Consider the following 25,873-nt stretch of genomic DNA (forward strand, 5'->3'; position numbering starts at 1 on the left):
AGCAGTGAGTCTTGGATGGGGTGGCAGATGGGGAGGAGGGCTGTGGGGGGCAGACGGTGGGGGGCAGTTGGGGGCAAATGGGATTTGGGGCAGTGGGGGACAGACGGGGTGGGGGCAGGGTGTGGGGCTCAGCCGAAGAACAGGGGCCTGCCTGCACTGAGCCAGCCTGACCCCCCCGCTCCCCTTCCCTACAGCGGGCACTGCCCCCATGTTCCCTGCCCCCGGCGGCGCTGGGGAGCCCTGGCAGCCGCCGCCCTCGCTCTGGAGGCTGGTGGAGGAGCAGGTGGTGCCGAGCGAGAAGCCCGAGGTGAAGAGCATCCTGGGGGCGGAAGTGGTGGAGCGCAGCTTGGAGCTGCATGCGGAGGTGAGCCCCCCGTGCCAGCCCTGGGTCTGGCCTCCCGCTGCCCCCCGCCCAAGGAGCTGCCTCGTCCCACAGGAGCAGTTCATTTCCCTTGGGGTTTAGCCGCCCAGACCCAGCCCAGAGCCCCTCCTGGCTGGGTGCAGGCAGCTCCCCTGCTGAGGGGGAGGGTGTCCAGTGGGGCAAGGGGGCCTTGTGGGGCGAGGCAGGATCCTGGCATTGACCAGGCTGGGCTGGGATATCAGGATGTGGCCTGAGGGCATCCCTGCTGGGGGGGTGGGAGTAGTACCTGCCCATCAGAGAGCCAGGCCCGGCAGGGTTCTCCTGCAGCCTCCTGGTCTGGGCTTGATCCTGTGCTTGCGCTGCTAACGGCCTCAGCAGATGTCGGTCCCCTCCCCCCCGGTCCCCTGCAGAGGGGCCTCATCCCATGCTCAGGGCTGGGCTCAGCTGTTGCCCGGTGAGCTGTGTGGGGCTGTGCCGGGCGTGGGGGGCAGTCCTTTTCCCAGTAGGAGAAACATCATTCCTTGGCACTGTGGATGGTGCCACCCTGGCCATGGGCCCCTTCTGCGTTTCCTGCAGGGAGAGTCTGGTCCCGAACAGAAATGCCCGCCCTCAGGGAACATGGGGTGTTTGGGGCAGGGGTGTTGCAGCGACTGTGCAGCCTTAACTCTGTGCTCCCGTCCCGGCCCCCACCAGGATGCTGCCAGCGCTCCCAGCGCCTGGCACACACCCAACGGCCCCCACCCTCCTGCGCTTGTTGCCCCAGGCTGGGCCCCTGGGTGAAGGGATCCCACATAATCTCCCCCCACCCAGGGGTGTGTGTCTCCTTCACCCTCGTTCAGGCCCTGTCCTTGTTGTCAACTGCTGTGCCAGAGCCATGATGCCCTGGGGCAATGCCAGAGCTATAGCCTGGCTCCTTTCACACCCTTCTCTGTGGGCCCTTAAACAGCCCTTCCCGCTCCCCCCTGCCCCTCACCCTGCCCCCTCCCCGACCTGCATTCCTTTCTACATGGCAGACATTTGCAGACGATACCAAACTGGGAGGGATTGCAACTGCTTTGGAGGACAGGGTCAAAATTCAAAATGATCTGGACAAATTGGAGAAATGGTCTGAGGTAAACCGGATGAAGTTCAATAAAGACAAATGCAAAGTGCTCCACTTAGGAAGGAACAATCAGTTTCACACATACAGAATGGGAAGAGACTGTCTAGGAAGGAGTATGGCAGAAAGAGATCTAGGGGTCATAGTGGACCACAAGCTAAATATGAGTCAACAGTGTGATACTGTTGCAAAAAAAGCAAACGTGATTCTGGGATGCATTAACAGGTGTGTTGTAAACAAGACACGAGAAGTCATTCTTCCGCTCTACTCTGCGCTGGTTAGGCCTCAACTGGAGTATTGTGTCCAGTTCTGGGCACCACATTTCAAGAAAGATGTGGAGAAATTGGAGAGGGTCCAGAGAAGAGCAACAAGAATGATTAAAGGTCTTGAGAACATGACCTATGAAGGAAGGCTGAAAGAATTGGGTTTATTTAGTTTGGAAAAGAGAAGACTGAGAGGGGACATGATAGCAGTTTTCAGGTATCTAAAAGGGTGTCATCAGGAGGAGGGAGAAAACTTGTTCACCTTAGCCTCTAATGATAGAACAAGAAGCAATGGGCTTAAACTGCAGCAAGGGAGATTTAGGTTGGACATTAGGAAAAAGTTCCTAACTGTCAGGGTAGTTAAACACTGGAATAAATTGCCTAGGGAGGTTGTGGAATCTCCATCTCTGGAGATATTTAAGAGTAGGTTAGATAAATGTCTATCAGGGATGGTCTAGACAGTATTTGGTCCTGCCATGAGGGCAGAGGACTGGACTCGATGACCTCTCGAGGTCCCTTCCAGTCCTAGAGTCTATGAATCTATGGCAGTGGCCTCAGAACAGGGGCCTGCCCCTCCCCCTGGGGAATGATGCATATCTGCATCCATCCCCCCCCTTTGGGAAGCAAGGGGTCCCCCTGACCCTTCTCCCAGGGGTGGGTCCCAGACGGTTTCCCCCGGCTCTGGCACTGCCCTGTGATGCCTGGCTCACTCCTCACGCTCCTTGCTCAGGCTGGGGGGGGGGGGGGGGGGGCAGCAGCTTCAGGCCTTTTCGGGAGCCCAAATGCTGCTGGCCAGTACCCTCTGCCCCGGCTGTGGAGTCACGGTACCCTGGGGCTCCTGCCTGGGGACAGGGTTGGGGAGTGTCTGCATGTGTGGGAGGGGTCTCCTCATCCCTGCTGCCAGCCTGTGGGGGCCTGCCTGCCCCTCCCCCTCCATGCAGAGTCCCCCTTGGGCTATGGGGCCAGACCCGGTGCAATGCCATGGGGCTGAGGTGGGGCTCTGGGCTGTGTTCCCAGGTAACGCCTCTCCTGCCCCATGCTGTCTAGGTGGAGACCCTGGTGGAGCTGTGGCGGGAGGAGCGCTTGGCCTGCACTGGGCTGGATCAGTGCCCCCCGCAGGGAGCTGGGGGCTGGGCTCTCCTGACAGCCCCCCCACACCTCAAAGAGTTGGTGAGACAGGAGCTCCGGCTGCTGCTCCTCAGCCTCCAGCAGAAGGCGTCCCAGGAGGGCAGGTACCCGGGCTGGGTGAAGTCCTGGGCACTGAGCCCCCCATGGTCCTGCTACGAACCCCCAGGATTGTGCTCTGCCCCCCGCTTGGGAACAGTGTCTGGGAGGAACCTTCAGTGCGCCAGACCCCCACCCTCCAGGGCCGGCACCACCACCTCCAAGACAGCTCTGGGCACCCCCCTTCTCCAGCGCGTACCCTGAGATGCCCCTGGGGGAGCTTGGTGCAGGGACTGACGCACCTGCAGCGGGGCCAAGCCAGGTGGGTTTATTGGTCAGCGGGATGCAGCATGGCCCGCCCTGTGTCTGCCTGACCCCCAGGAGCCCCCGCCTCCTTCCTGCAGCCTCCCCCACCAGTCCTTTGGTCTGGGCTCAGTTTCCCTGCCGAGAGGTGAGGAATCCAGCTCCCTTGCGCCCCCCCACTAGTCCTTTCTCATGGCCCATCCTGGCTCAACCAGCTGCGCCATCCCTATCTCCATCTCCCAGTCTGCCTGTCCCCCTCCCCGCCCCGGTAACGCTGTATCATGGACTCGCACGTCATGCCCACTCTTGGCCCCGTGTGGTCCATGGGGGGTTCCCCTTTCAGTGCCACAGCCCTTCTTGGGGGTCCACTCTCTCTCAGGGTCAGGCCCCTCCACCACCTGGAGCCGCACCTCTCTGAGCCTTAGCACTCTGGACCCCCAGGGCCTCCACTCCCAGAGGGAATAATGCCCCCCCACCATTCTCTAGACTGGAGGGACTCTCAGCCAGCGGAAAACAAGGGGGTTTATTGAGTGTTGATCACAGCAGAGGAAACTCTCAGGGCCTCAGTCGGCATGGGGGCACCTGAGGGTGGGGGTTACCTTTGTGCTGCCCCTGCTGTGCTGTAGGGTCGGTGCTCTGCATGGTGCTGCTGGAAGGGCCCTGCTGGGGGTGGGGAGGCGAGGACCCACGCATGTGCAGCCGGCCCCTGCCCCCAGCTGGAATTCCTGGCTGCCTGGCAGGGCTGGGGGTGCAGGACCTGTCTGCAGGGCTGCGCTCATGGCTGGCTGAGCCCTTCTCCCTGCCGGGGCTGGGCTTGCAGAAGAGCTGATGCAGCAGCCACCCGGCTTAGCCGCTGTCTGGGCCAGCTGAGCTGCCCGCAGCACTTCGAAGGGCTCTGGGGGCCAGACATTAGCCAGGGGCGGCCCAGTCCCCTGGCAGCGCTGGAGACTCTGCTTGGGCCAGGGTGAGGGGTCATGGGGAGGGGGCTGGGGCAGAGCGGGGACGGGCTGGGCATTGAAGACCCTGCCAGGCAGCAGGGCACCAGCTCCTTTCCATTGCTGCTGGCTTCCTGTGCCTGGGCTCGCTTTGTCCTCGCCCCTGGCTCTGCCAGTGCCCCTTGATCCCGATCCCCAGGCTGAGACTGTGCCCAGCATGAGCAGTGCTGCGCGTTCTGCCCTGGGTGATGTCTGGCCAGAGCCTGGGCTTCCTGCTCGGGGGCATCCCTAATGCCAGCTCTTCCTGCCCCCCTGGGCCTGCTCTTCATGGGCTGCCCAGCCATAGCTCCTGAGCCCCTCCAGCTGGTGTCCTGGGTCGTTTGGTGCCCTGGCTGATCTGGGCTCCCAAGCCCAACCCCCCAGGGTCCAGCCCAGGGCAGGGAGATCATGCCACATTTCCTTCTCACCACAGGGACACAGGTGGGGCCATCGCTAAGTACAGCCCCTACGTGGTCAGCTTTGCCCTTGGGCCGCATGCTGGAGGGGAGTGTGCAGGACAGGACAGGTCCCTGGCTGGGAGCTCCAGCACCAGGTGGGTCTGTGCCCGGGCATGGTGAGCGCTGCCTCTGCCCCTCAGCTGGACAGGTGGTCAACCCAGCTGGCCCCCATCCTGTGATGTCTGGGCCCCTCAGTCACCCTCCACCCTGGGAGCAGGGCTGGGCTCATCTCCAATGGACAGATGGGGACTGGGCCACTCACGAACTGATGCCTCCTGAGCAGCCCTCCCTCCTGTGGGTCAGCAGCAGGGCAGCACCCTCCTGCTCCGCACCGTGAGCTGGGTCATGGGGGTGGCGGTCGGAGGACGGGTGGTGCAGGCAGTGTGGGGCCAGCATGGTGTATGCCAGATCCTGGCTCCTGCATTGGAGCTTTCCTGAAGCTGGGCACCATGACGATGCCACCCGCCTGGGTGCTGCGCCCCAGTTGTCTCCACTATCTGGTAACTCTGGAACCTAATGATGACGGGATGCTACAAACTGGTTCCTTCCAAACCCCCAGCTCCTGGTGCTCTGGTTACATTGGGAACATGTGCACATCTCCTGGCCCAAACTGCCCCGGACACCTCCCCAGGGACTCAAAGTCCTGCTATCCCCTTCCCGTCCTCCCACCCCTCTCTGCCCGCGACTGCCATCCAGCCTTGCACCAAAGCTGAGCCTTTCTCTGTGGGCTTCCTAGGGGCTGGCTGTGGGGCCCAGCCCAGGGCCTGGGTCTGTGAGCATGTGGAATGCCCCCGCCCCAGTTGGGTGGGATGAGACAGAGCTGCCAGCCCTGCCCCCACGGGAGGTGCTGCTCCCTACCCCCTAATGGTTCTGGGAAAGGGCCCCCCCAACATGGTTCCCTGACAAACTCTGTCTGCTCTGCCCCAGCCCAGGCCCCAGGCTCGTCCACTGCCTGGAGCCCCTCAAGGACAAGCTGAGCATCTCCCGCATCCACCAGGTGCAGGCCCATCTCCGGTAGGTGAGCTGGGCTGGCAGAGACCATCCGCCCCACCGCAGCCCAGGGCTGCCTGCGGGGAGCCAGGGAGAGGCCCAGCGGCTGGGCCTTGGAACAGAGGGGGACTGGAGCAAGTGCCTCAGCATGGCACAGGGAGGGGTGGGTTGGAGCAGGGGGCCGTGCCAGGGCTCAGAGCAATGCCCCCAGTGCCGCAGCTCTGCCCTTCTAGCCCAGCACCGCTGTGGCCTCACTCTGGGCTCTGCCCCAGAAAATCTCCCAGCTTCGCCCTCCATGGCTGCGCCCTGCCGCAGTCTCCTGGCAACAGCCAAGTGCTAACGCCCCAGCTGAGGGTCTGGACTGAGGGGCACTGCAGAGCTGTGGGGGGAGCCCAGGGCTGGGATACCGGGGGCTGTGGGTCGGGAGTGAGGGGCACTGGCAGAGCTGTGTATGGGGAGCCCAGGGCTGGGATTGCAGAGGCTGTGGGTTGGGACTGAGGGGCACTGCAGAGTTGGGAGTGGGGAGACCCCAGGGCTGGGATAACAGGGGCTGTGGGTCGGGACTGAGGGGCACTGCCCCAGTGGCCCCCAGCTGCCTTTCCTGGCAGGGCTGCTGCTATGTCCTGTGTGCAGAGGCTGGTAGACAGGCCTGGGGCCCGCAGCTTGGGGAGAACAAAGGGTGGATTGTGGGGAATGAGGACCCGACGGGCCAGAGGGGAAGCAGGTCTTGTGGGGTGTCTGGGCTGCCCTGCCCCCTTGCTGCCTGGCCCCTGTGTGCTGCCAGCTGGGGGGCAGCCAGGCTTCCTAGAGGGGAAGGGCACTTTGGGGGCAATGGCCGTTCCACCCCTGCAGGACCCTGCGGGCTGTCCAGGTGGAGGCCGCGGCCTGGTGTGCCCAGGGGACTTGCGCAGGGGGAGTCTTCCTGCTCCCAGGCAGCCTGGGGCGGGGCTGGTGCTCATCCTGCCATCCCAGGAGTGCTTGGTGGGAGGGGCTGTGCACAGAAAGGGGAGGGGTCCCCACTGCGCTGCTCCTGGCCTAGCCCAGGGCTGGGGGATCCAGGGCTGTGGGGGGCAGCGTGGGCTGGGGAGGCCCAGGGCTGGGAGGTCCAGCGTGGGCTGGGGGAGCGGACTCTATCCCTGGCTCTGCTGTTAGCTCCCTGGGTGCCTTCCTTCCCTGCTCTGTGCCTGTCCCCAGCGGCAGGGTCGTGATGGTTCCCAGCCCCAGGACGGGGAGGCTGTGGGCACTGGGGCTTACCTGCCCCTAGCCTCCAGGCGCCCCCTAGGGCCCAGCCCCTCCTCCAGAGGTTGGTCCTCTGTTCACTCTCCTGACCCTAGGGGCAGGGACGGCCTTGGTGCCTCACGTAGCTCCAGGACTGGGGTTCCCTGGGAGGCAGGTTAACCCTGGCATCTGGTAAGATAAGAGCCCACTGCCAGGTGCTGTGAGGGGGCTGGCTGTCAGTGTAGTCACCCCCTTATTTCCCATCCCCATCTCGTACTGGTGCAGCATCCCAGGGAAACGGAGGCACGCCCCGTGTTAGCAGAAGAGAGTAAACTAGTAAACCTCCCATGCCCCATTCCCAGGTTAATACTCCCTAGTCCCTTCTCCGTCACACCTGCCTAACCCACCTGTCTCTTCTGCAGGGCCCTGCTGGAGGAGGAGTGTCATGCCCTGGAGAGACACATCTGCCACCTCCAGGTAGGATCCGGATGGTGGGATCAGCAGGGGTCACCGGCTCTGCCTCGGCCTGCCTGGGAGCAGAGAGTCGCCCCCCAGCCACCCTGCACACCTCACCAGGCGGGTGGCTGTCCCTGGTCACACCAGGCCGTGGCCACCACCAGGAAAGCCTGCTGGGCCCTGCAGAGATGGACTTTCCCTGCCCCCCGGGGCTTGTGTGTGCAGTGGGAGGGCTGCTGGCAGGAGCAGTGGGATTGCCTGGCCATGAGCCCTGACCCTGCCAAGGGAGCCCTGTGGGGGAAGGGGGAGTGTCCCCATTCTAAGGGTCAGGAGCCGGGCCCTGGGCTGTGCCCTCAGCCCAGAGGTCTCAGCCCTGCCCTTGGCAGCTCCTCTCCTCCCCTCTGTGAGGCGCTGGCTGTGAGGTCCCGCAGGTTTCCTCTGTTAGAACAAGGGGCCCCCTGGCAGGAGCTTGGGGGATCGTGGCCTTTCCAGGCCTCTCCAGCTGGCCATGCCAAGCCTGTCTTGGGCAGGCCCTGGCTCACAGCCCTTCCTGGGTGTGCCGCTCTTCTCCCATGGGCACTGGGCAGAGGCCGCTGGGTAGGGACAGTGGGTCACTCACCAGGGCCCGTTGTTCTTGGAGGGTCCTGTGCACACAGCTGCTGACGCGGCCGGGCTGGGCAAGTGGCCCCAGGGGCCTGGCTGCCCGCACACTGCTCCCAAAAGCTGGAGGGTGCTGCTGTGGGTCGATGACTTCTCCCAGCTTGGCTGAGGGCGAGGCCCAGGCCTCGGCCAGCTCCCATCCCCTCCTGGCTGCAGGCGGGAGCTGGAGAGACGCCCCAGGGCAGTGGGCAGGGCGGGTGGGTCCAGCTCCCAGCACCTCCCGGAGCAGGGCAGGCTCCCACCAGCTGGGGGCAGTGGGGGGAAGGGTCTGCAGAAGGGTCTGTGCTGGCACCACAGGGCACCAAGACCCAGCAGCACCTGGTGTCCCAGCATGTCCTGCGGGCACTTGGCTGGTATCTTGGCCGTGGGTGGGTGGCAGCTAGGTGGTGCTGTTGGATTGCCCTGGGCTGGTGCAGGCTGGGGGGGGAAGGGGGGACTCTCGCAGGGTCCCTGAAGGTGCAGTGGCTGGCACCTGCCATCGCTGTCCCCTGGAGTGGCTGAGGGGTGGGCTGAGCTGAGATGTCGGGAGGTGGGGTCTCTGGGGCCTTCGCACCAGCTGCACTGAGAGAAGGGGCAGCTTCTTGCAGATCTCCGCAGGCCCGGATCCTGGTCCTGCCAGCCCTGCAGGGCGCAGCCATGGCCCCTGGCACTGCAAGAGCTGTAATGGGCAGGGGCTGGGAGATCCCCAGGTGTCTGGACCAGCACAGGGGGTGGCCCAGTCCTGGGCAGCCCTCCCTAACAGCAGCTCTCAGAGCAGTCCCTGAAGGAGGGATGGAGGTGGGCAGCATAGGCTACTGGGTAGAGTGTGTGGGAGGGGTGAGGCTGTGAGCCAAGACTCCTGGGTTCTCTTCCCGGCTCTGGGGGAGGAGGGGAGTCTGGTGGGTTAGAGCAGGGTGGGCTGAGAGCCAGGACTCCTGGGTTCTCTCCCCAGCTCTGGAAGTGGGGGCTGGGGGGTTAGAGCAGGTGGGGGGCTGGGAGCCAGGACTCCTGGGTTCTCTCCCCGGCGCTGGGAGGGGAGTGGAGTCTGGTGGATTAGAGCAGGGAAGGGGTTGGGAGCTAGGACTCCTGGTTTCTCTCGGGGGGGGGGGGGGGGGGGGGGGGGGCTGGGAGCCAGGACTCCTGGGTTCTGTGCTGGGAAGGGGATTGTGGCCAAGTGAAGTGGCAGCGCCCTCTGCTGGGGGCCAGCGGCCTCGGACGCTGCACGGTTGGGCTCTGGGTTTCCCAGTTCAGCGCGTGCTGGTGGAATATTTCACGGGGCCTTTTCTGGGCAGTGCCAAGACGATGGGCCAGGGACAGTCCAGCCCCCTGGAGGCGCTCAGTTGCAGGCACTCCCGTCCCGGGGCGGGTGTCCATCAGTGGGGATGGCAGGGGCCCCTGCCCTGCATGGAGAGAACCTACAATAACAAATATCCCCACCCCACCACAGGGGCAGTGGGGCAGGCCAAGCTCTGACTCTCTTCCCCCTCTCCCTAGCGCTGCCTGGAGGAGGAACACCGGGCAGCCGCGGGACCAGTGCAGCTGGCACAGGAGCCAACGATGGCTGGTAAGGGACCCGCCTGACCTCTCCCAGGATGGCCTGTGCGGGGAGCACACAGCCAGTGCCCTGGCCTAAACTCCCCGCCATGGTCGGGCTCCAGCACCACGTCCCCAACATGGAGATGCAGCTGGGTCTGGGGAGGGGTGCGGGGGTGTTTAACAGCCACACTGGAACAATGCCCATAGTGCAGGGCAGCCAGGAGCTGGCTGAGCTGGTGGCACTGAGAGGTGAGCTCACGCTGCACCCCCCGGGCAGTGCTTGGGGCAGGCTAGCGAGGGGCTCTGCCTCTCACCGGTGCATCCCTTCCGTGCAGAGCTGCAGGAGCAGAGACGAGCCATGAAGAGGGACCTGCAGCTGGGCCAGTTGGACCCCAGGACTGGCCTCTCCCAGGAGGTCCAGCGCCCTGAACCTGCAGCCCCACAACAGCCCAGGTAACCCCCTTTGAATAAATTGCCCAGAAATTGCATACCAGCAAATACAAGCACCTCAGGCTGGGGATTGAGGGGCACTGGCAGGACTGTGCATGTGGGGTGGAGAGGGGGCCCCAGGGATGGGAGAAGGTGGGCTGTGGGTCAGATTGAGGGGCACCGGCAAGGCTACAGAGACCCCAAGGGGCAGTGGGTTGGAGTGAGGGGCACTTGCAGGGCTGCAGAGGGCAGGCTGGGACCCCTGGGGGCAGCGGGTTGGAGTGAGGGGAGCAGGCTGGGACCCCAGAGGGCTCTGGAGAGGAGGGCTGGTTGCAGGGAGGCCCATTGCTGGATTATCACAGGGCCTCGGCCTGTCACTGCAGGCTGGGGTGATGGGCTCGGAGTAGGTCCTGGCTCAGCCCTGCTCCCAGGGCTTTAGCCCGTGTCAGGTGTGGGATGCGGGGCGGAAGGTGCTCCGGCCCACCTGTGCTCTGCTGATGGCACTGTCTCTCTGGCTCTGCAGCTGCCCTGTGGGTGTGAGGAGCCCCGCACCAGTCTGCGTGTCCCCCCGCCTGGCACCGGCTGCTCCGTCCCTGTCGGGCTGCAGAGAACCAGCACCGCGAGCCCTGGGCAGTGCGCAGGGCCGAGTGCCCCCCGCCGTGTGCATCTGCTCTCTGGGTGGCCTGGCTGGGGAGCTCCATGGAGGGGCTGCGACCCCCGGCTGGGCCCATGGCCAAGGCCAGATGGACAGTGATGCTGAGCACCAGGACCTGGCCACACCATCACCCCGGGGAGCTGGGGTCCCTCCTGCAAGCCCAGCCTGCAGCCGCCTGGTGCCCCTGCGAGCAGCACCAGTGCCCAGCCTAGCCTTCCTCCCCTCACCACCCCCAGAGCAGCGCCCACCCCTGCGTCCCCTCTCTGGCCACCGCCTGAGGCTGCTGGGCTGCCCGGCACCCAGCTAGGGCAGGGAGCCTCGCCCCGTCCGCCCTGAGGCATGGGGAGGGAAGCCTGGGGCAGCCTGGCATGGGGAGGGGGTCCTGCCCCAGCTCCAGCACTAGTTCCTGCCCTGCTGGGTCCCTCTATCACCAGCTCGGCCTTGCTCTGCCCTGGAGGCAACCCACCTGCCAGGGCATCTTGGGAGGCAGAGCCTGAGCTGAGCACTGGGCCTGGCCTGCAATGCCCCCTCCTGGCTGCCTCCTGCCATGGTGCGTGGGGAGCCATGCAGCGTGCACTGGCCTAGTGGTCAGGTGGGGGAGGGGCACAGGTACCATGTGCCCAGGGGGTGGGGGGCAGGAGGCGGCCTGGGGCCGGGGCACTTCTCCGTGATCCTGCCTCTGGGGGGATGGGCCCTTGTAGCCGGAGGCAGGTGCTGGGTCTCCTAACCCCAGGCTGGCACTGTGCCCTCTCTGCAGGGCCCTCTGCTCTCAGCCACCCTGGGCAGGACCCACATAGCTGGCCTCACCCCCCACCCCCGGCATGAGGCTAGGAGCTGGGACCTGCTGTGGGCCTGCCGGGTGCCTCTGCCCAGCGCCAGCGAGTTGCAAGGCCAGGTTTCAGGGCAGGGCCTGGTGGCTGGAAGTGGGGCCTGAGGAATCGTCGAGCTCCTGGCTGCCCTGGGCCAGGCCGTGCCGTGGGGGCGGGGTACCAGGGTCTCTCAGGCGTGCCTCTCCCCCAAAGAAAGGCAGCCAGCACACGGACGCAGGAATATAAATTTCATTAAAATCTATCAGACTTTAAAACCCTACACGGGGCAGCGGCGCGGCCCAGCCCCAGCACCGTATCGCTGCTGATTAGACGGGAAGAGGAGCATGGGGATCACTGGCACAGGGGGCAGGGCACAGGATCCATGCAGGAAGAAGTGCAGGCGGGGAAAGGTGCCAACAGGGCTCCGCAAGGCCCCCCCAGTGTTGGCACATTCCCCAGCCGCTACCTTGGTGATAGGAGTGGGGCCGGCTCCGCTGCCTGTGGCCACTGTTCCCAGGGACGTGGGTAAGTCCCACCAAACTCGCTTTGATGGTGGTGTGAGCAGCCCCACGGCACCTCATGCCCCCTGCCCTGCCTGTGAGGCTTGGCTTTGATCGGTGCCCTGGCATGGAGGTGGCGGGGCTGTGCCTGGCCCAGGTGGGCACTGGGCTCCTGGCCGGAGGGGGGTGCCCAAAGGGGTGTACCCACCTCCCCCCACTTGGGCCAGGCCCAAAGCGGAGGTTGGGGGCAAGGCCCAGCAGCTCCCTGACACACAGGGAGCCATGGCTTGTATCGCCCCCAGGCGCCATGCGGGCTGGGAGCTGGTCCCTCCCCCCACCTGTCTGAGCCAGCCCAGCCCCATGCTGTGGGCACCCTCTGGAGGGGGCTGCAGGCAGTGATCTGGGGAGCACCCCACCCCAGTGCAGCCCCTCCGCCATTAATATGTGTCTGACGCAGAGGAAAGCACCTGTCAGGGGCAACCGCCCCTCCCCCCCCCCAACTTAGTGCTTCTGGCCCCAGGGGCCTCGTGTACAATTTAGCAGCAGGCTGGGGCGCTGCCCCTCCCCACCATGGGGGCTGTGGGGCCCAGGGTGAGTCCAGCTGGGCCAAGCAATCCCCTTCACAGTAGGGGGCTGGATTCGGTCCCTCGGGCCATAAAGTGCTTCCCCTCCCCGGGGCAGAGCCATGAGGGTGCAGGGCCACCCCCCAACCCCATGCCCAGCCCCCTGCTCAGCCACAGCAGCAGGGAGCAGACAAGGCGGTGGGTCCTGCTAGCTCTGTGAAGCCCCTCAGGCAGGGCTGAGCAAATGGAGATTCCCCCACCCTCGTGCCAGCCACAGGCTAGAAGTTGGGGCCTGCAGCAACTGGCTGATGGCACAGGCACCTGGCTGGCACTGGCATACGCACCCAGCCAGCTACCTGAAGGGGGGTTCCAAAGAGGCTGGATCTAGACTGTTCTCAGTGGTACCAGGTGGCAGAACAAGGAGCATTGGTCTCAAGTTGCAGTGGGGGAGGTTTAGGTTTGATATTAGGAAACCCTTTTTCACTAGGAGGGTGGTGAAGCACGGGAATGGGTTCCCTAGGGAGGTGGTGGAATCTCCTTCCTTAGAGGTTTTTAAGGTCAGGCTTGACAAAGCCCTGGCTGGGATGATTTAGTTGGGGTTGGTCCTGCTTTGAGCAGGGGCTTTTCGTTGGAACCAGCAATCCCCTATTCAGCTTCACATCTGCATTTCTCACTCAGTATTCCAACAATCAACCCTAGCAACATACATTAGAGTTAGTAATCCATAGGGCCTGCCAAAACTGCAACTATAACTAACCAACCTGGGTTCAGTAGGTTAAACATCTCAATAAATCCATTCGATTTGTTTACTGTGGCAATCCGAGTCAGAATTTTTTAAATCAAAGTTAGAGTCCAAAGCAGTTCATGTGCCTTACAACATACAAGGGCACTGAAATGCACTCTAAGTGAGTTAATATCACCCTCACCCAGGCCAACCGCTCAGCGGGTTGCTACGGTTTGGATGGCAACCCTGCCTGCCCTGTCTTGTGTCCAACAGGCTCCCCTGAGAGGTGAGGATGCTCAATGGGAATAAAAGTAGAGAGAAACACAATGACAAGACTGCCAAAACTACACATAGAGAGAACTCTCGAAAGTTTCACTCTAGCGCAACATGTTAAAACTCGTGCTACCACCAGGCACGGATCAATTTGCTCGTCTGCAATCCCTTGCGCGATGTTGCTGTCCACCGGTTTGGGAGACTGAAAAGCTAGATTTGGGGAGTAGGGCAAACTACGGATCAGAAGGCCGTGGCTTTATATTCCGTACCAAAATTCTACCATCCACTCTATCCAAGCTTTCTCCCGCCAAGACCGGTAAGCCTTGCTGAAAGCATGAGAAGAAAACGTCATCGTATTCATCTAGCGGTTGACTTATGGCTACTGAATCTGGTGCAGGCAAATAGCAGTGCTAACACAATAGGGGCTTCCTAGTCCATGACCTATGGCCCTAGCTGATAGAATAGATACAAGATAAATATAAGTTGTAGATGCATGTGTTCCTTAGTAAAAAGGGCCCGAACAACTACCGCATGTGGGGCCACAGACGGCAACTATGCAGGATCAATTTCACCAGCTACTTTAAGAAAGGACATTCCTTAGACATGGAATAACCCTCACTTTTTCATACACAGAAGAGCATCTGCAGTATTATGAAAAGACCTCAAGTTTTGACATGCAGGTTATATGTCCATCATTACCTTGTTGGGTTCTGAATGAATCGAAGAAATGTGCACAGGTGTCTTTTCTGATGGCTCTTAATTTCAAAAGATTGATCATGGGGAACTGCTTCCATGGAGCCGCTTCGCCTTAAGCTTTGCGGTCCATTTAGGAGGGCTCGCTGGCTTATTAGAAAGGGGTTTTGTTGTTTCGACTCTGCGTTGGTGGGATGGCTGTATGAAACAGAGATGCTTGGACAATTGAACGGTTCTATTCCACCAGTCAGGGAGTGTTTTTGAGACCATTTGAGCGGCATTGATGTCGGCTTGCTTAGTTGGCTGTTCGAGAGTAAGAGAGATTGAACCAACATCCTGCAGACGACCTCCGTGAACAAACAGGCAATGGTGAAGTCATGAATGTGCATGCCGTGATGATGTCTGAGAAGCTGGCAAGGCAACTTCCTGGTTGATGTTTGGTGGGCTGGCTTGGACTGGCTCTACGAGGACGCATGAGGTGGTAAATCTGTGAAGTCGGAGGAAAAAATCTTGCTTGTTACGTTGAGCCAGCTTCGGCCCCTGCAAATAAACTCCAAGGGCGTCTAGTACTCGCGTGGGTCAAGATTGAAATTCTGTATGCGGGCCTGGGGGAAGCTGTCCCCATGTATAAGCGCCCCCACACTCAGTTGCGCCATGTTCTGAGAGAGCCGTAGCCAAGCACCAGAGTCGCCCACTGGGATGGTCCCGCCAAAGGTGTCTTGAATGAAGAAGCCCTGATCAGGTCATCGCACTGCATGGGGTAGACTGTGGGCACACCCACTCCTCAAATGTTGGGGAGCAGGGGTGCACCGTACTAGCGAAGGGCAGAGCGAGAGCGGCGAAGGTAATGAGCGTATCTGAGGAGTGGCTAAAGGCAGAGCACTCCGAATCCACTGCATACAATAGGGTCTGCCCAATCCGTAAATTAAAGGAACTCAAGTTGCTGTGAGACGACCGCTCACCTGCATCTGTCGCACAGATTGTAAGGAAGATAGGGTGAGTCTTGTGAGCGTCGGAAGGAGTTGAAAAAACTAATCTCACGGGCCACCTCGAGGAGTTCGGCATAATGGACCAGGCTGCCGTAACCGCCCCTCCCCCCCCCCACTCACTTAAGTGCTTCTGTGCGTGCCCCAGTGGGCCCTCGTGTACAACTTTTGAAACACTTTTTGGCACAGCCCTTACAACATAGCTGTTAACGGCACATCCTGGAGGGCGGCGTAGCCCCTAGAATGGGTCGCCAGTCTCCACCTCTCCTCGCCACTGGCGGATAATGGGAATATCAGGGGCAGTAAAATCCTGGCGTCGATGGAGGGAGAGCTCGGGAGGGTGGATAGAGCTGGTTTCGAAAAGAATAGTCCACTGGGGCACGCACCATACCCATCATCCAGACTTACTCTCTACTTCACTACGATGGAAAGTAGACTCTCGCATCAAGATCAGGGTCCTGGAAAGAGGGATGGATGAGGGTGGGAGTCTCAGGGAGGAGCTGTGAAGTGGAGGTGTAACCTGATCAACTAATAACTCCAAACTCCATTTTGTCGCATAAGGGGTGAATGCTCTTCAGCTCCTCGAGAGAAGGTTGGTCCGAGAGGTGAATTGCAAGGGATGTGGTAGTCTATAGATTCCGCAAGTCGGGACGTGGTTTTAGTAGGACACGCTCGGATCTGCCACACAGCGCATCAAGACACTCGGATGCTTAGATAGAAAGGGTTGAGACATAGAGGATCCAAGGAACGTATTGGGCTTCGCTTTTGAGACCATCTGGGAATTCTCTATGTCTCGCCACGGCGTGCGCTAAATACCGAGCTGGAGTGAGTGGTGGGAACTCCATTAAGTGTCCATGAAGGGCGTGGAATACGATGAGGTGGTGTGGTGAGCCATATTTTTCTCATCTGTCTAGATAGTGTTGATTCCCAGGGAGCGTGGAGCCGTGGCCTTACATGAATCCTTTATTGTGTTGAAAACATGAGGTCAGTCTTACCAACTGAAGACAGTCTGGACCTTCAAAGAGCAGGTCCTCGGACCTGATCCACGTTGCATTCCTGCGGGCACTCCCTCCAGAACCAAGCGTATATACGCAGGCCACTCTCGCTCAACAGTTGATGCTGCCATCAGAATTGACACGGTCCAACTTGTGTGCTGCACCATCCAGTGCCATCTGTAGTGCTGTTCTGGCTATTACTGCCCTCTTTGACAATGGTCTGAAATTGGTTCTTTTTGCTCCCTCTAGCAAAGTGATCAATAAACGTGTTAAAGTTCCATAAATTCATAGTTAAACATACAGCCATTACAGCTTAGTAGTTAACGAGACCCTGACTTTGTAATGATTGCTGACACCTGTGCATTCCTCCCAAAAGTCTAGGCCTCTTCCAATCTCTAATTATATGGGATTGACTTGGCACGATGTTGCGTTTCACACCCGTGTGATTAACAAATAGTCCATTACTATAGAGTCAGGTTGAAGGTGAGTAAAAAGGAAAATGAGGTCTGCCTCTTGGGGCGGGTAGTGCAGAGAAAACATAATTTCATGTAGACCTCTCTTTACAACATCAGTGCAATGATGGCTGGCGGCTGCCAGATGAATTTGCTGGTTCCAGAAGCCACTTCGTTAACGAGGGCCAATTGTGGAAGGAAGAAATGCGAGAATATTACCAGCTTGTGGTGTGAGTCTGATCACCTTCTGTAAGGGAATCTGAAAGCTCATCTGCTATGATAAGGCTGGAAAGAGTCTAAGCATCTGCCAAGCAGTGGGAGGAAGGGCCATCACAGCTTCTCATTCTGGGCGTGACGAGGAGGCCAGGAGAGAGCAAGCGAAGGGGAAGGGCGAGACTGTTCCTTGAGATGGGGAGCAAATAGTCTTTGCTTTGAGCATTGGCTTTCTGTCCCCCAAAAAGTATTCTCCTCATCAGGTTCAGGGCTTGGACAACTGAAGCCGATACGGGGAGACCGGTCTGGTGACTCTTCTGAGACATGTCACACTGATGCTTGGTAAGAGGTGTAGGAATGACTGTACATCTGCCATTGGGATCTCCGCAATCACGGCATCCCTGGAGGTGCGAGGAGGGCTAAGCGGGTTTCTGGGATATCGAGGGGTTGGTCCCCCCTCACACGATGACCAGAGCCAGTAACCGCAGGGCAGGGAGACTTGAGGGTTGGAATGAGGGTGCAGGATTGGGGAAGCATACCACTCGGATGAGATTCCCCCTCTCGCGCTACAGTAGCCAGCTCACAGGCTAGTAGGTGGCATAATGCTGTGAGGCGCAGAGAAGGGATTTAAGGGATGCCTGCAGCAATCGCTGATGCACACGGTCACTGCCGGCTTCCTTGTGGAAAGAGGTGTTGCGGACTGGGGTTTCTGAGGTAAATGGCCCAGTGCTGTGGTGATAACCTAGATGTTCTTGTACTTGGACCCCTGGTAACCGAGCTTGTGGGAATCCAGTTATTCCAATAACCACAAGGTCCACCAGAAACTTGAACTCTGCAGTATCAATGATACACCGGCTACCATCAAGGAGTACCAGTGCTGAACTTGTCGAGAATTGAATGTTGTTTATATGTGAGGAAATGCTCCAATAAAGGGGTTGCATTTGACACAGTGCACCTCAGTGCCGAAGATGTTTGTTGTCAGTGCTATAGCTTTAGAGGTGGTACAAATCTTTGTCTTTATCTCTGAGTGAGAGAAGGCCAGATTGCTTCCAAGCACTCTGCCCATTGGGGGCCTGTCAACCCCTGGCTAAAGCAAGTACTCTACGCACCAGCCAGCTACCCGTGATTAGGGGGGTTCCAAAGAGGCTGGATCTAGACTGTTATCAAGTGGTACCAGGTGGCAGACAAGGAGCATTGGCTTCTCAAAGGTGGATGGGGAGAGGTTTTACAGGTTGATTATTGATATGATGACGAAATCGACAGTGCTGTTTCCACCGAGGACACAAGCTGGTGGGTGAATGACCCCAAACTCGGTTCCTATGGGCTGGGCACGCAGTACGGTAAGCTAGAGATCTTTATCTTACCGGGCTCAGAGTCACGAAGTGTTTTTTTAACGAGGATGAGGGCCGTCTTGCGACAAAGGCGCCGGAGCGAGAGTCAGCTAGAACGTTATTTTTTTTGAGATTCTATGGGTCATGGTCCTCTGCAGGACTTACATTGAAGCAGGGGGTGGGTGGTACTCAGAATGCGGGCGCTCCTTGATAGGCTCCCCTCAACCATTGAGTCTTGATGATCCTATTAAGCCTATACTGAGGCGCGCACGTCAATGGGTGACAGTTTACACGGTAGGGGGCAGGCTGGGGGCCTGTACTGGGCAGGTCAAAGACGCTTCTGCCTGTGACCAGCCAATGTCAGGAGACATGGCCGGGTCTGGGTCCGCCTCCGCGTCACCCCAACTAGGCAATCTGCTGTCAGATGAGAGCGGCATGAGGGTGTAAGAGGGTGTGTGTACACTATCTAACGCACATTGGTAGCCCTCCTGGGCGGTTTGCTGCCTGCAGGTGCGCTGTGCATAATGGTAGCTGGAGCCTGAACTTGCCGTATGTCAGCTCTCTGGGGGGGCCTGTGCTCCTAGGAGTGTGCTCTGTGTGTGCTGCGAGTGTGCTCTGTTGCCGTGTGTGTCTGCACGGGTGCTGTGCTTGTCTGTCGCGTGTGCCGTTTACGTATGTCTGTGCCCAGCCATGTGCTTGTGCTGTGTGTGTCTCTGTCATGCTCGTAGCACGACACGTGGGAGCAGTGCATGTGGCGCATATGCTGCAAAGGGGCTCCCCCCCCTCAGATCCTCTCTGCCACCATCTCCACCAATTGCTTCCACCCATTGCACCAGCTGGGGGAGGGGAGGGGCGCTGGGGCTTCTGGCGGGATATGCTGGGGGCACACTACACTTGGGCATGCCTGGGGCCACAGGTAGGAGTCCTCCGGGTGGGTTGGACCCTGCCTGCCCCAGACACAAGCCTGGCCTTGGCACTGGCCTGCCCCAGCTCTGCCTCTGCCCAGTTCAGCAGACACCATCTCCCTGCATGGTAGCAGCAGCTCCACCTACTTACCTAACCCAGGAGGGAAGGGCCTGGAGACAGCCAAAGGCTGGCGAGCCGCCCCCCTCCCCCCCGCTGCCCTGCCCCCTCACACCTGACACTCCACCCCACTCACTTGACTGTGCTGCCCTCCGCTTCACTGCCCCTCCACAGCAGGGCCCGGCGCCCCCTGGCCCTGGCAGCTGGTCTCCTGGGCCCCCTCCTCCCAGAGCCCCATCTGTGCAGCCCCTGTGGCGCTTTGGGCCACGTGGCAGCTGGGAGCCTCCGGCCCCCAGCCCAGGACAGTTGGGCCCCAGCTTCCCCGTACCCGTCACGAGCTGGGCAGGGGTCGAGCTGTCCCTGAACTCCTGCTGCTCCCCCCAGGTCCACATGCCCTCCACGGCTCCTTCGGCCCTTGCCGAGCGGGCCCCCCATGGGCGGGCTGGGCAGCCGCTCCCCTCCTGCCGGCGGTGCAGTGGGCCCAGCTACGGGGCCCTACTGTAAACACGAGGGGTAACACACACCGTGGGGGGGGACGCACACATGGGGAGCCCCTGGCGGTGCCCGGTGCAGGGGGCACTGCAGTGCGTCACCAAGCATGGCCGGGTGGGGGCGCAGGGGCTGGCTCTGGATCACAGTCTGGAGTCTTGGCTGTGGGCAGAGCTGTTGCTGCCCTGCCCCGGGAGGGCGACGTCCTCACTCCGCGGCTTCTCAGGATTCAGCAGCTGCACCTCCAGGCGGGGGGTGGGGGCATAGCGCCCAGCCCGGTGCTCAGCCAGCGCCGGGCCCCAGTCCTGGCTGGGCTTGGTGGCGTTTTTCAAACGCTAGGGAGAGGGAGAAGGGGCGTCAGCTTGGCCATGTGGGCACCAACCCAGAGGATGCGAGGGGCCTCGGGCACCCGCCTCCACTTCACATCCCTCCATGACTCCCAAGCCGGGGAGCAGCCAGACATTCAGCCAGGCCCGAGGGGCTAGCAGGGACCCCCAGCCACCTCCAGGGCAGGATCTAAGCCAGCCCACTAGACCTCACTGCCTCCTAGACAGAACCCAGGAGTCCTGGCTCCCTGCTCCCTCTGCTCTAACCTACGAGCCCCCACCCCAGAGCCGGGGAGAGAACCCAGGAGTCCTGGCTCCCAGCCCCCCTGCTCTAACCCATCAGACCCCACTCCCCTCCCAGAGCCAAGGAGAAAACCCAGGAGTCCTGGGGGTGGGAGCCAGGCTTTGCTGGCCAGGGCACTGGAGCCCTCCCCACAGTGGCAGCAGGGCCTGGATCGCAGCACAAGGGGACAGCCCCTCAGCTCCACGTGGGGATGCTGGGGCACATGGCAGGGGAGCAGCCCCCCCATACACACACCTGGAGCAGCGTGTCCCCTTCCACGCGGCAGAGCTTGTAGACGGCGTAGAGCGGGATGCAGAGCACGGAGGACAGTGCCATGAGGAACCCGATGCTGATGGCCCAGGGTGGGTAGACATAGGTGTTGTAGGCGATGGGCCGGTACTGGATCACTGTGAACACCAGGATGAACTGGGGGGCACAGAAGGGGGTGTGTGGGCTCAGCTGGGGACCCCAGACCTGCCCATGGCCCCTACACTAGGGTGGAGAGCAGAGCAGGTCCCTGTGTCCCACAGGCCCCACACCTACCAGCCCCACATCCCTGTCAGCCCCCACTGCCTGCTAGCCCCCATCACCCACCCCACAGCCTGACATCTGTGACCCCATCACCTCTGCCCCCACCAGCCACCCATCACTCCCCCCCTACAGCCTGGCATCTTCCACCCCCACCACCCCATAACCTCTACCCCACCAGCCTCTGATCACCACCCTTACACAGTACATCCCTCTTCCCTGCCTCTCCCCAGGCTGGGATCCCCCCCATGGGCTGGCAACCCCCCACCTTTCCCCCACCCCTCCCAGGGCTGGCACAGCCCTCCACCCACCTCCCTTGCCCTGCCCTCCCCCCACCCCCCCTGGGAGGGGCACAGCACTTACGAAGATGATGGTGGGCGAGAAGAACCTCCAGCAGATCTGGAAAAAGACGGGGGGCGGGAAGCCCAGCATCATCTCAATGTCCTTGAAGTAGTTTCGGTGTCCTGGTGGGAGCAGACAGGGACACTCACTAGGAAACAGCGCCCGGGGCAATGCCCCCTGAACGCACACACTCCCCTGGGAAACCTGGATCTGGGTTGGAACAACCATGCCCAGTGCTCAATGTGCGCCAGGGCTTGGCAGGGCTGAGCCCTGGCACCACTGGGCCTGGCGGTTCAGGGCCTCCCGCACCGCTGGGCCTGGCACATCAGTTATGAATGGAAAACAACTGGTTGAGCCTCGGCCCCTCTTTCATAATAAATGAAGTGCTGCCTGCACCCCCTGCCCATCACCAGCACTCCCAGTTGGGGAGCTCTGCCCTTCACCCCATAGACCAACACAGAGAGGCCAGGACCAGTGGGAACAGAACCCAGGAGTCCTGGCTCCCTCCCCCCTGCTCTAACCCACTTTCTTAGCTTGGGATAGAACCCAGGAGTCCGGGCTCCCTCCCCCGGTGCCATTAGACTGCATTCTCCTCCCAGGGCGGGGATGGAACCCAGGAGTCCTGCTTCTGGCTGGCACTGCACTGCAAGCTGCTCTTTGGGCATGTGGCCCAGCCAATCAGAACGCAGTCTATTCCTGATGGCTCTGGTGTCTGCATCAGCTGGGCCCCCATCGGCTGCTGACAGGCCAGGTACCCCACCTGTGATCGCGGGGCGGTGGCTATGGGCCATCGCTGCTCTGGCGCCAGCTGGTGGCGAACCTACCATAGATGTACATGATGGAGACGCACATGATGCAGGAGATGATGACCAGGGAGAAACTGGCAGCATAATTGTCCATCAGCAGGAGCCAGTATATCCCAGCCTGGGGAGAGCAGGGTGGGACGTTAGGAGTGTGATAGAATAGCTCACGGAAAGGTGGCTGGGCCAGAAGCTCCCAGATGGACCTGACCCAGGGCCGAACTTTAGAGACTGGTTCGGAAGAGCTGTAAATGACCAGAGCTTTGAAATGCAGCCGCATTGTTAGAGATAGAAGGGGAGGTGTTTGCTCAGGTCTTACAAGTCTTGTCTATTACTATGGCATTGATTCAAAGATCAAAAAAGGGAATATTAACATTTAGGAAGACGCTTGAGGGAAATGGTATTATTGTCTATGAGTCTGAAGGTTGTGGTAACCTGCATCTGAACTGTTAATGGATAAATTACCCTGTGCTAATTGCCAGGATGTTTGGGAGAAGGAGAGTTAAGCCTATTGTTTTCCCAGGCCAAAAGGCTGCTGGAAATGTATAAGAACCCTGGGACACGATCCTTCTTCATCTCAGATCCGCTTTGGGTTTTATGACAAAGTTCCTCCTGTACCTTGGTGGGTCCTGCACTTATTGGCAGATTTTCTCACCTCAGTGATCTTCCCCACAGTCTGGATCAACTCCTCCTGTGTCTGATCAGGAATTGGGAGGTTTGGGGGGAACCCAGGCTCGCCCTCTACTCCGGGTTCCAGCCCAGGGCCCTGTGGATTGCAGCTGTCTATAGTGCCTCCTGGAACAGTTGCAGGACAGCTACAACTCCCTGGGCTACTTCCCCATGGCCTCCTCCAAACACCTTCTTTATCCTCACCACAGGACTTTCTGATAACACTTGTACTCCATACCGGCCTGACTGGAGTGAGCTCCTTTTTAAACTCAGGTGCCCTGATTAGCCTGCCTTGATTGGCTGCAGGTGATCTAATCAGCCTGTCTGCCTTAATTGGTTCTAGCAGGTTCCTGATTACTCCAGTACAGCCCCTGTTCTGGTCACTCAGGGAACAGAAAACTACTCACCCAGTGACCAGTATATTTGCCCTCTACCAGACTCCTGTACCCCACTGGCCTGGGTCTGTCACAGTTTCAAGAGGGGGAAACCTTAAGCCATAAGGTTTGAGCTCCCCAGTCACTGACTGGAGTCACCCTGAATATGGACATTGAACTATATCAAAAAGGACTTTTGGTAACTACAAGCTCATCTCTGCTGTGTCTGGACCTCAAGAATTGAATTCAAGTGTCTGTGTATTGATCTTTTAACCCACACTCTCTCTCTTCTCTTTTTTAATACATTTTAGTTTAGTTTACAAGAATTGACTATAAGCCTGTATTTTGGGTAAGATCTAAGTTATCATTTGATCTGGATCTGGGGTCTGATCCTTTGGTGATTGGAAGAATCTGTTCTTTTATATGATGAGGTAAGATTTTCAGTAATTATCATCGTATCTTTAAGGGAACTGCGGTGTTTGAACTTCTGAGTAACCAGTGAGGTAACACAAGAGCTGTTCTGTGCTGGTTGGTAAATCTGAGTATTGAAATAACCACCAGCATTTGGGGTCGGTCTGCTCCCTTCTGTTTGCAGTTCACCCTAACTGAGTGACAGCTTGATCCCATGGGCTGCACCGTCACACAGGGGTCAGAATGAGACAGTCTGGGGACTGCCTTCCCTGCCTGACACCACCATCCCTGCCTAGAATGGGCATCACCACCTGGCACCACCATCCCCACTCAGCACCACCCCTGGCGCCAGGCACTGCTATCACAGCCCACCTTTGCCATCCCCACCTGGCAAGGCACCCAGCAGTGAGAATCACCATCGCTGCCAGGCATGTGTCTCGCCACCCGGCCTGGGCATCAGCACAGGCATGGCCCTCGGGGAAGGGAGGGGAGGAGATGCAGAGGGCGTACGATGGGGACCAGCTGGAGCCTGCCTGCACACATCGAACCTGGCAGGAGCCGGGCTGGTATCGGCAACACCCGGAGTTCTGTTCACTGCTTTCCATCAGCCAGGCTCGGCCTGCCCCCTGCTTCGGTTCAGGCCTCAGCTAGGCCCATGTCTCCAGCTCCCTCTCTACTACACTGCCGGGCAGCGTCTGTAACACTCCCATGCTGGGGGCCATAGTAGGGAGCAGATAGACGGAGGGGGCAGGAAGGAAGGGGGCTGGGGGTACAGTGGGGATGGGTCAAAGGGGGCCCAGCAGGGTGAGGCCTCTTGCCCCCCCCCCCCAGGGCAGCCCCATGCCTGTGCCCGGGTGGCAAGCGGGACGCCCAGCGGCGAGCCCCGTGCCAGTGCGGCGAGCGGGACGCCAAGTGGTGAACCCCGTGCCCGTACCTGGGTGGCGAGCGGGACGCCCAGCGGCGAGCCCCCCCGACACCATTACCCCTTGCCGGGCCACGCCCCCGAAACTCCACTACCCGGGCCAGCCACCTCTGACTCTCACCCCTGCTGGGCCACCCCCCAGATCTACTCCCTGCTGAGCCACACTCAAACACCCCCCTTGCCCGTTGCACAGGCCCGCCCCCCCGACTTCCACCTCGTGCTTGGCCACGCCCCCCCAACTCCCACTACCCTCTGCTTGGGCCCACTTCCAGACACCCCCTGCCTCACGTGCCAGGCCACACCCCCAACTTCCACCTCCTCTTGGGCCCCACTCGACTTCCACCTCCTGACCGGGCTAACGCCCCCCGACTCCCATTGGCCCCCTGCTAGGCCCACTCACCAGACACCCCTTGGCCCGTTGCCAGGTCACACCTCCCACTCCCACCCCCTGCTGGGCCCTCCCCCCCAACTCCTACCCCCTGCGGGGCCACACTCCAAACACTCCCTGCCCTTGCAGCCACACCCGCCAGAACACCCACTGGCCCCCTGCATCTGCACTGGGCCACGCCCTTGCGCTCCCAGCCTCCACTGAGCCATGCCTCTGATCCCACCCACCTTGGTCTCACTGCGACCCCCTGCTTCCGTTCTGCCTGGCTGTGTCCCACCGGCCACACTGCGCCCCCCCACTGCTGCCTCTTGACCGCTCTTGCCCTGAGGCGACCGCATCATGCATCAGGCATCACCAACTGACGCCACCAGTGTCTTTTTATAACGCCGGCTTCGTCATTCTTCTCCTCCTGGGCTTCATGGCGCAGACTTGGTGTGTGGGACGTCTCACTAGGTGGCTGACCACGTGCCCGGCTGGCCCTTCGTGTCCTACCTCTTGAGGCCTGTGACGCCTGCCTGCCCATCTCACCCTCTGCGGTCCGTCCTCTTCTTCTTCATGCTCATCCTGCTGGACTGGGGCACTATCAAGTACAGGGCACTGGGGGTGGGAGAAGAGGGCTGACTAGGTGAGGTGGGAGGGCAGGGGGATGAGGGGAGGGGCCGCAGGTGCATGGGAAGGCAGAAGGTGAGAGTGAGGAGGCGCCCATGGAGGACAGAGAGGGCCAGAGGGGGTTGAGGCAGTCGGGGGGGGGCTGGGAGGGGCAGCAAGGGGCTGGGTTGCAGCCTGGGAAAGCTGAGTGGGGGCTAGGGGCAGCTGAGTATCAGGGGAACTGGGGCAGCAGATGGGGCTGGGAGCAGCTGGACGGAGCCGGGTAGATTTGGACCCTGGCTCCCTGCTAGTTCTGCCTGCTGGAGACGCTGGTGAACGGCCATTGTGGACGAGGGTGGACGATTGGACATCCGCAGGAAGAGTTTGTGACCTGGCTATGGCCGTGGTGGGCTTCACTGCTGGGCATCCCACTCACCACCCAGGTATTGGGCACAGGGCTCGACACTGGGCATCATCCGCTCACCACATGGTACTAGGCACGGGGAGCTCGCCACTAGGATCCGCTCACCACACCGGGCACGTGGGGCTCGCCGCTGGTCGTCCGCGGGATCACCACCCAGGTAACGGGGCGATGCGGGCTCGCCGGCCGGGTGTCCCTGTTCGCCACCCAGGTGACTGTGCATTG

General features: G+C 60.5%; 2 protein-coding genes and 1 long non-coding RNA gene across 5 annotated transcripts in view; 1 reads left to right on the top strand and 2 right to left on the bottom strand.

Annotated features, from left to right (window-relative positions):
* Positions 1-157: 157 nt before the first annotated feature.
* Positions 158-11,629, top strand: CCDC24 (coiled-coil domain containing 24). 2 transcript variants are annotated; one of them, XM_032765607.2, is made up of 8 exons: positions 158-364; positions 2,771-2,955; positions 4,598-4,717; positions 5,550-5,636; positions 7,253-7,307; positions 9,420-9,489; positions 9,797-9,914; positions 10,414-11,629. In XM_032765607.2, exons 1-8 carry the CDS (start codon positions 209-211, stop codon positions 10,850-10,852), a joined length of 1,230 nt encoding a protein of 409 aa, XP_032621498.1. In that variant the 5' UTR covers positions 158-208; the 3' UTR covers positions 10,853-11,629. The 2 variants fall into 2 exon arrangements, with proteins under 2 accessions (XP_032621498.1, XP_032621499.1); XM_032765608.2 differs by lacking the exon at positions 5,550-5,636.
* The window catches only part of LOC142047075 (uncharacterized), a 381,985-nt gene continuing 367,701 nt past the window's right edge, over positions 11,590-25,873 (bottom strand). For both annotated transcript variants that reach the window (XR_012656214.1, XR_012656213.1), the window contains exon 2: positions 11,590-12,892. This is a non-coding gene — a long non-coding RNA (uncharacterized LOC142047075). The remainder of the gene's footprint in view (positions 12,893-25,873) is intronic.
* The window catches only part of SLC6A9 (solute carrier family 6 member 9), a 13,115-nt gene continuing 6,495 nt past the window's right edge, over positions 19,254-25,873 (bottom strand). Inside the window, exons 6-11 of the mRNA XM_032765606.2 lie at positions 25,722-25,863; positions 25,168-25,236; positions 21,900-22,203; positions 21,097-21,197; positions 20,461-20,631; positions 19,254-19,931 (exon numbers count right to left, since the gene is read on the bottom strand). Coding sequence (XP_032621497.2) covers positions 19,740-19,931; positions 20,461-20,631; positions 21,097-21,197; positions 21,900-22,203; positions 25,168-25,236; positions 25,722-25,863 — 979 coding nt within the window. The 3' untranslated portion in view covers positions 19,254-19,739. The remainder of the gene's footprint in view (positions 19,932-20,460; positions 20,632-21,096; positions 21,198-21,899; positions 22,204-25,167; positions 25,237-25,721; positions 25,864-25,873) is intronic.

This window comes from Chelonoidis abingdonii, chromosome 7, assembly GCF_003597395.2.
Source record: "Chelonoidis abingdonii isolate Lonesome George chromosome 7, CheloAbing_2.0, whole genome shotgun sequence".
Classification (NCBI taxonomy): Eukaryota; Metazoa; Chordata; order Testudines; family Testudinidae; genus Chelonoidis; species Chelonoidis abingdonii.